Source organism: Humulus lupulus, chromosome 6 (genome assembly GCF_963169125.1).
Source record: "Humulus lupulus chromosome 6, drHumLupu1.1, whole genome shotgun sequence".
NCBI classification, from domain to species: Eukaryota; Viridiplantae; Streptophyta; class Magnoliopsida; order Rosales; family Cannabaceae; genus Humulus; species Humulus lupulus.
In genome coordinates this window covers 71,471,295-71,480,538 of record NC_084798.1, presented here as the reverse complement: position 1 = coordinate 71,480,538, position 9,244 = coordinate 71,471,295, and the positions used below count along the sequence as shown (strand labels likewise).

General features: G+C 32.8%; 1 protein-coding gene across 3 annotated transcripts; it reads right to left on the bottom strand.

Moving 5' to 3' along the window:
• Positions 1-1,660: 1,660 nt before the first annotated feature.
• LOC133782267 (protein EMSY-LIKE 3-like) lies at positions 1,661-8,540 on the bottom strand. 3 transcript variants are annotated; one of them, XM_062221514.1, is made up of 11 exons: positions 8,091-8,540; positions 6,345-6,422; positions 6,016-6,177; positions 5,768-5,914; positions 5,403-5,655; positions 5,078-5,290; positions 4,922-4,990; positions 2,752-2,994; positions 2,593-2,661; positions 2,451-2,514; positions 1,661-2,133 (listed from the first exon to the last, which is right to left on the bottom strand). In XM_062221514.1, the coding sequence occupies exons 4-11, from the start codon at positions 5,890-5,892 to the stop codon at positions 2,090-2,092; spliced, it is 1,080 nt and encodes a 359-aa protein (XP_062077498.1). In that variant the 5' UTR covers positions 5,893-5,914; positions 6,016-6,177; positions 6,345-6,422; positions 8,091-8,540; the 3' UTR covers positions 1,661-2,089. The 3 variants fall into 3 exon arrangements, with proteins under 3 accessions (XP_062077498.1, XP_062077497.1, XP_062077496.1); XM_062221513.1 differs by having other exon boundaries at positions 5,768-5,877; positions 5,969-6,177; positions 8,091-8,539; XM_062221512.1 differs by lacking the exon at positions 6,345-6,422 and having other exon boundaries at positions 5,768-5,877; positions 5,969-6,177; positions 8,091-8,538.
• Positions 8,541-9,244: the final 704 nt, after the last annotated feature.

Below are 9,244 nucleotides of genomic sequence, written 5' to 3'. Positions count from 1 at the left end.
CTGCAATTTTTCTGAATTCTAGATCTGACAAAAAAAATGCAAATAAAACCAAAAAATCTTGCACATAAGCGTTTGAAATCTATGAATTAGTGTCTTAAGTCATTATTTTCTTGGGTTTATGTTTTGGGTTATATTTTTTCACCATTAAAGCTTAAAAAAAATGAAGAAAGAGCTTGGATAGGGTGCTTCAATGCTAGTGGAGGTGGCGACATCAATGGAAAGGACAATGCTAATGACGATGGCAGCGTGTAGTGGTGGTGTTTTGCCGTTGTGAGGAATGGGTTATGGTGGTGCCATCTTGGAAGAGAATGAGAGACAAATGGAGAGAGTTCGAGAGATAGTTAGAGAGAATGAGAGAGGAATGATGTTACTGGAAAGGGCAATCGGATCCAATAAATACAAAATGGCACATTTTGAGGATAGGTAGTAATGGGGGCATATATAATAGGGATCTTTACAATTATATACATATAACATAAAATAATTACAAAAATTATCTACAAAATTTTATTTACAAAAATGTCTTGCCACATCATCAAAAAAATACTTGATTCCAAAAATAATATACCTGAATTAGAAACATTCCTGAAATCCCGAATTTCTCGTTTTTCAAAAGTAATATTTTGGTTACTTATAATGGTGATAAGTTACCTATTGATCACTTTTTTTATTAAAAGCTTTATTTTTAGAACATATTATTTTAGTATCTTTTAGTTACCTCCAAAACTTATTTATAGACATCTTAATACACCAATTAATTATTTTTAGGTTATATTATGGTATCTTATTATTTAAGATACATTTTGGTAACATTTAAGCTTATTTTAGGAACTAATGAGTTGTTATGTAGTATAATAAGTTACCATATAGTTTACTAATAAAAATTAATTTAGTATACTACATGGTAACTTTTAAATAAAAACTTTTAATAGACTTTTTAGTCACTCGTGTAATTTACATATTTTACTATTTAAGATACTTTTACATTACCTTCAACTCTATTTTAGAAACTAATTAGTCATATCATACAATATAAAAACGTTACTCCTATAATTTCAAGTTACCATGAATAACATATTAAAAAATGATAGCATTTGGTTACTTTTTCATAACATAAATTTGGAGTTATTCTTAAAAAGTTACTTTTCATACATAACAAACCAATTAACCAAAATTTAGAAATAAGCTTGGAGTTAAATAAGTAAAATAAAGTTATTTTGTAAAAAGGTAACTGTAATTGGTATATATATGCAACCAAATGGTTATTTTTGATTTCGGTGACGGTGAAAAAATATATGTTTCCAACATATCAAAATGACCATTTTAAAGATTAGGTTGTGATGGTACCATTCTTAAGCCAAAACAAGGCTATAATTTCTTTTCTTGAAATTATGGAGATGAGAGAGAAAGGATTGAGAATTAAATTATTATTTTAGTGTTCCACAATTATTATATGAGGTATGTATTATTTTTATATGCCATATTAAAAATATTTTTTTGGTAATAGAATAATATTTGATATTTCCCTTTGTTTTTATATTCCACTCGTATTAGTGTGTACTTCGTCAATTGGCTCCCTATTAAAAAAAATTAATCAGACTTTGACTTCTGTCTTGCTTGGATCAAATCAATAGTAAAACCTTGATGATACTCATGGAGATTATTAGAGAAAGAGCAATAATAGCAAATATAATACATGTCAAGTTTCTCTAAATCAGATAACGTTACATAAAGCATCAAACGTTCCTATGCTTAAAATTATCACCGTTAAAAAATGACAAACTAGGAAACTATTAATAATTCTTAGCCTAAAAAAATCTATATATCCTAAAAGCCCAAAACCCATGCAATTACCCATGTTGGGGAATTAAAAAATACACTAAATAAAATGTAAAAGTAAAAAAAAAAAAAAGGACTGATTTTACAAAAGGGGCTTTTCAATTGGATTTGTTTCCCCACAGCATCATTATCAAGCTGGCATCTTATTGCACATCTTCACCATCTTAAACCAACCGAGTAATTATTTTTTTTCATTTCATTTTTTTTCCTCTCTTTTTTTATCCTTCCAACCAACCAAGTTACATGATTGTCAGTCCATGGATTGTCCATGCAAGAACTGGTGTGCACCTTCATCTGTTTCAGAGTCAGAGAAAAAATGAATCGAGTAGGAATATTAAACTCCAAAATTGTACTCTAGAAACTTGTTACAAAATAAAAATAGGATGAACCCAACTTTCAAAACAGCTATCAGGCTAGAAGGATGTGTGAGATGTGCAATGGAAAACCATTAATTTCATATTGCTAATGCCACATTTTGTTTTGACTCGCATACTAATGGTATTTTAACATAGATTGACGATGAATAATGTGAAACTGCTTAAAAAATGTGCTTCTTTGACATTATTCTATTGTTAGTATGCTAAAAAGAATTTAACAAGATGAGATTATACCACTTTCACCATCGGAAATATCCGCAATCTTTCCAATTGCATCAATAAGAGCTCGTTCATGGTCCTGCATTTACAGTGCTCACACATGAATAATACAAATAGACCTAAGAAAACACTTACAATTAGTTTTGAAAATACTGACCTTCAAAACTTTCTTTGCTTTCTCAATTTCAAGTGGATCCGGATGATTTGAACCAAAGACCCTCTCCACCTATCAAAATTCAATCACAGATTGATGCTTTGAGCAAGGATTTCAACAAATCTATGATTCAATTAAAAGCAACCAGCCTACTCAACTTACCTCCTTAATTAAACTATCTGTGTTGAGTATTTTTATCTCATCTGGCATTTTCTTTCCAATGCCATTTTGTGATGGCAAAAATTCTTTTCTTGGTTGACCTTTTGTAGCACCTCTACCTCTTCCAGCACCTGGAACAGTATCACGACCTACAGGTCTATTGATCCCATGACCAGGTCCACCATAGCCTCCGCGATGAGAGACCACAGTGTCCTCGTCTACCCATTGAATATCTTCAGGGGATATCTGTTGACATAATTGTGCATACGAAAGATAAAACATTAATGAAAATCAAATTATTTATGAGAATCAAATTGTTGAAGACAGAAACTAATTCCATGGACATGAATTTAAATACATAGCACTTCTTGTAATTTTACAAATCAACTTCAATGTCTCCTGCGTGGTGTGTACTGCACAAGAAGAATGGAGAAACATTGAATCTTTTATTTCCACCATATGAATTCTATGCTCAGTTGTGAAATAGGTTGTTTAAAAATTTAAGATAGGGTGATTCAGCAACATTGTACGGAGTTTTTGGTTTGGTTTATCGTCAGAGATAAGATAAAACAAAAGTTATGAAGTGTAGCTATAATGGCTATCTTATGGGCCAATCTGGTTTAAGCCGAACAGCAGACTTTAAAAAAAAATTAAGGATTGTTCTGGAAATATATGGGAGTTCCCTGTCGTAATTTTCTATAGCTAAACTGATGATACCTATGAAGTTCTCCAAGATAAATGGGAATAGTTTACACAACATATAAAAGGGCCAACACAGGTATCTCAAAATTAATAACACAAAAATGCCTACTAACAATTCTTTTATGTTGACTTCACATAATTCACTATCCTCATCACATCTATTAGGAAAAAAAATGAGTCACTTCACCTCATTAGCCTTTCCATCGATTTTAAATTTAATATAAAAGACCAATAAAGAGTATGTCAAGTAAACCAGCCATAAATATAATTTCCTCCCATGAGGTATCAGGTTTGGCTACTCATGGAGCCTATAAAGTTAAATAAATAGATAACCAAAATGGTATGACTCAAAAAATCCATCTTAACTCTCTCCATTCAAATTATCCTTGTGTATGGACACTTAGTTTGCCGTAACTATCAATTCCAAATATGCTATTGTACAACTAACCAGTTAATATGTAGGCTTAACAATTAATGCATAAGAGGACTAAGTTTCATAACTCGACTCAAGGATGCTAATACTAATACAACAAAAACGTGAGTGTAATTCTCTATTACAAATTTAATATTTTTCTTTTCGGATTCTGAACTATACACAGTACAAATGAATAAATAAGAATATTTATGGATTATTTCAATGTTTGATTGGTATGTCATTAGAGAAAAAGAACAAAAGAAAGAATAATAATGATATATAACTACGAACTTACTATATACATTCTGTATCTATAGTAGATGATTTAATGCAATATTTTTGGAAACCATTATAAGTAAAGGGGAAAAATCAGAGATCAAAGTCCCAAGGACTATAATTTAGGGCATAATGTGGTATATTTAACCTTGACAAATAAACAAACAACATAATCCTAGCCTACCCTTACTGAAAAATCTCTGTGGTTTCATACATGTAAAGTTCCGTCAAAGACTTATTAGAGATTTGAAAGACAGTGGACATTGCAACGGGTTACAAAATTCACGGGGTTTAATGTGCGCCATAAACATTAGAGGAAAAAGTGCCAAAGGCACATAAAAATGAAAGGGAAGGGCTAAAATGCAATCTACCCATTAATAAATATTAGGGAGCACAAGGGAGAAGCAGACTATCCATTCAAAATAGTCAAGAGTAAAACCATCAATAATATTCAACAAAACACATAGGTAAATCAAAGTGATGAAACAAATGTTAACAAAAGTTTGAAAAGTATAATTCTTTTGTGTGTCAAAACTATTCATCTCGTTAAATCAGAAAGGATATGAATGGTGACTGCTTTAACACTTCAAGTGATTCCTTGTATATGATGAACAATATTAAATCAGTTTTCTTGTCTTTTAACAACATTACCCACAACTATTTATATTTTCAGTAGTTAAATTATTGCTGACCTAAACATTACCCACAACTATTTATGTTGAATTCGATATGAAAAGGGAATGGGCACTTAAAATTTTACAAGATATGGCGTTATTTTACCTCTGAGAGATCAACCCACTCCCATGTCTCATTAGCAGAACCGATATCGTAGACTAAAGCATGCCTTCCCTGACAAATTTATATAGAAAAAAAATACACATCAAATGCATCTCTTTAACGTCCTGCTGTCCAAGAAAATGCCATAACAAAAAGTACCTCAGCAGCATTATAGTCAGTTATAACAGCTTCATAAAAGTTGTTATCATCAGGCCACCTTGTTCTCACTTTCTTCCCTATTAATGAATCTATTGTTGCTCCTTCAGCATGTTCACTTACAACATTACCAGAAGCAACTCTATTAACAACTTGACCCCTTCCAGTTGGACCAGAGGAAGGGTATTGCTTCATTGACGATGAACCGGGTAATCCCTGATCCCAAAAAATAAACACAATTTAAGAAAACAGTCATAAAACAGAAAATTTTCCAAAATAGAACCATGGTTACACCCAACATCAATATCATGAAAATCTTAAGACTCACAGGTTTCTGTTTCTTTCCCTTTGCTCCTGGAACAGATCCTCGTTTTGCAGTGGATGAAGACGGTTGGTGGGGTCCAGCTACTGCCTGTGGGTGAAATGATGGAGATGGCCCCCCAAAGGATTGAGAAGCTACTGACTGGGAGACTTTTGGCTTCTTGCGAGATGCAGAGACTGTGGGGCTAGGTGTTGGATCATGAGCAGCTTGACTTGTGCTGGGCATACCAGCTTGAGCTCCACCCGCTTGTCTCCACTCCCTAATGGAAACATACCATACCAAACTATTAAGATATGAGGAGGAAAATAAAAACATAATAAATATTCCTTGTTTCTCAATTAAACAAAACGACTTTCTGAAGTCTGTCAGACCTTATTCTCTTTATGATGTCGTCTGCATTAACTCGTCCTAGAAGCTCTCTGTGTTCCTCATTAGATAATCTCAACTCTTTTCTTAGCTCAGTTATTAAACTTTCTTTTTCCTGAAGAAAATACATTTCATGTAGCGGTCATTTAAACCTGATAAGAAAAACATAAATATTAGATCCATGACAACAAAATGACAAAATGTACCCAAGTAATGAGATCAGCTTGAGCTTTAAAGGCTCTTAGAACCGAACTGTATGCTTCTTGCTCAAGCTGGTGAATCTGGGCCTCCATGTCAGTTTCACCATACATCCTAGAGTATGGGAGAGAGCCCATAGCAGATCTTCCATTCCCTGCAACACGACCTGCTCTAGGGATTCTGTTTTGATGTGATGGAGGAAGATCATCATCAGTTCCTGTAAAATTTGTTTGCCAAAAGCGGTGCAATAAATCATCAATAGTGCCATGAGGAAGAAATTTACGATACTGTTCAGGGAATATAAAAATTAACAGAATTTAAGAAAATTAACAACAGATTCTACATTGCAGCATATGTATTAGAAGGCAGTTAAGTCAAACTCACAATAAAGCCATATAACTAACAAAAGCTCTTTTGGGAAAAACACCCTTCCTCCTACCACTCATGTGGAAACAACAGAATCTACATTGCAGCATATGTATTAGAAGACAGTTAAGTCAAACTCACAATAAAGCCAGACAACTAACAAAAGCTCTTTTGGGAAAAACACCCTTCCTCCTACCACTCATGTGGAAATAAAAAAATAGCAATACAATGCCAAACGATAAAGCCAAATATATATACATAGAAAAAGTTAATCTTCAAGCTCAAAAATAGTACAGCTTTTGTACTTTAGGGAAATTTAAAATGAATTACTAAGTTCTGATTTCATTATCAAAACATTTTTTTTTTAAAAATGAAGAAAAAGCATATCATCAAAAAACATTCTAGTTCTCTTCTGTTTATATAGTCTACATTAAAGAGCTTGAAACAAAACTGCGATAACTAGCTGCCGCCAAAATCAAAATCTTGCAGATACACTGAATATTCAAAAGGCTTCCTTCTTTAAAAGAATAGCACCATACTTGCATATATGTAGAATCAATATTAACAAAAGCTCTCAGTTGTTTCTAATTTCTATGAATAAAAGAAAAATAAATACGCCCTCTGAGTACATTAAAGTTCCTGTCTTGCGTCCATGTGATATTCAATAACATATACATATGAAGCAAAAGAAAAGCATCTGAATCCTGAGTCACTCCAAAAGATATACCTTGGAAAAATACTAATATACAATGCTGTTCTATTTTCCGACTTCACAAGAAATTGGAGTTATATGTTGTACCACATTTTTCTAGTGTGGACTTCTTGGCAACGTTTTAAAATGTACATACTTTCATATATAACTATAATACAATCTTTGTTTCTTATTAAAAAAAGAAAATAGATATAAAAAGTTTGATACGCAAAGATCATCTACCCATAAAAACATCACGCTGATACAGAAGTGTTCTGAATTTTTCACCCTAGTAGTTTTAATAGAAATTGTAAGCTTCTGTTCCGATCTTCGATTTTTGCAAAGTAATTAGTGAATGAAATTTACTTTTGCTGAAGAGAAAATATGAAAAACAAAACAAGGAAAAAAGACGAATAAATCTATAAATATTCTTTTCAAAATAATTCTAAGTCCTCCAAACAATGCAATAAACTTTTTCTTCAGTTTCTCTTAGAAACACTTCTCTTCTCTTCTGTTCAAATCCAAACTAGGATAGGAGAGGATAAAATCCTTCTAACTTCTTTTACTTTCCTCTCTAAAATCTAGGTTCCACACAGACAGACACATCATCAACGGGGAAAAAATTGTCTTTCCCATCGAAATGGTATGACGGGTTCTAACTAATTAAGGAATTTTACTTTCTTTTTTTTAAGTCTCCTGCAATAGAAAAAGGGGTTCTTCAATAGATTCATTGTCTTTGATAAAAAAAAAATCATTGCTTTTCTTTTATTTTACAAAAGGTTGAAGAGCATTTTGAAAGAAAAATAATGATACCAATATCGCCAAAAGAAACAAGAGTGTAAACTGGCCAGCAAAGCTGGTGTTTTGTTTAAATTCAACCAAAAATTCTATATCATCATTGAATTCTGAATTAAAAAAAATTAAACCTTTCTCTCTTCGTTGCCAATCACAGAATCTAAAAAGAAAAAAAATTACAAAGTCCAAACAAAACCCTAACCCTAATTCAACTTAAGGAGGAAAAAAAAAATCAAACTAAAAAAGACGCAAATCAGGAATCGCGATAGTGGACTCACCACTGCTATCGTAGGGCTCGTAGTCCATAGCCAGCTCGAACTGTATAGACGAACTAACACCGGTTGAAGTAAAAACCCTAGTTTGGGGCGGCAAATCGAATTGCTCAGAGACTTGAACGCCAATTATGTGGGCGAGAGAATCCCAAGAGAAGATTGAAACGACGTCGTAAGTGGAGACAACTTAGTCGTTTAACAGTAAAAACCAATGAGAGAGAGAGAGAGAGAGAGAGAGAGTATCAACGGAGTAGTGTGTGAGTGGCGGTCGGAGGGGGACGATCACTGCTGGGAAAACACACTGTTTAGGGTCAAATTCTGTTTTTTTTATTTATTTATTTTGTTTTTGTTAGTTTATTTTCTCTCTTTCCTTTTTTGGGTTGAAAGGGGCAGAGAATGCTTAATAAAGAAACAATGGCCCTTCCAAATTTATTTTATTTTCTCTTTCAGGCTTATTGACCAAAATATTTATTTCTCCATGTGTTTACCCCAAAGACCAATGTCATTTATTATTGTTAAGAGGAGAAACTTATTAACGATGTTGTTAGATTAATTTAATGTTCTAGTAATATAAATGATACTTTGAATTGAAGTTTATACTCGTCTTGCAACTTGTCATAATGACCTATATTCACTTATTAGTAAAATGAAATACTTCCATTAAGATGAATCATCTAGTGCATAAACTTTAGTAGATATAAAGTAAGGAATATGACATTCCACACATGTTCACAATTTAACCTTCTAGAATAAGCCAATATGACAACGGAAATTTTACACTGTATGTTCAATAGCATACTTAATTTTTTTTAAATGCCAACATAACGTATTCTCCCAAACATATACTATTTTTAATTTTTTGGACAAAAACACCCCTACCATTAACCGAGCAGACCCCTCACATTCTCTCTTCCCAGCCAAACTTTTCCTAGCCAAACTCTCTCATTATTTTCTCTCAACCGAGCAAACCCCTCACATTCTCACCATCTTTCTCAGGCGAAGCTCTCTCTCTCTCCTCATAGCCCCCGTCGCCACCTTCTTCTCCATCGCCGACCACGGTAAGGTAAGACAGTTGTCATGTGATTTTAAAAAAAAATAAAAAATTGAATCGTAATGTATAAATCGATGAAATGAGTTTGATTGTTAATCTTTATTTTGCA

What these genes read in the sequence shown, in the direction of transcription:
- LOC133782267 (XM_062221512.1), bottom strand. Translation starts at nt 8,118, where the DNA reads ATGGACTACGAGCCCTACGATAGCAGTG. An exon ending in CTGACTATAATGCTGCTGAG is followed by an intron (nt 4,991 to 5,077) that starts GTACTTTTTGTT and finishes TAAATTTGTCAG; the next exon opens with GGAAGGCATGCTTTAGTCTA. An exon ending in AGTGGGTTGATCTCTCAGAG is followed by an intron (nt 2,995 to 4,921) that starts GTAAAATAACGC and finishes TTATGTCAACAG; the next exon opens with ATATCCCCTGAAGATATTCA.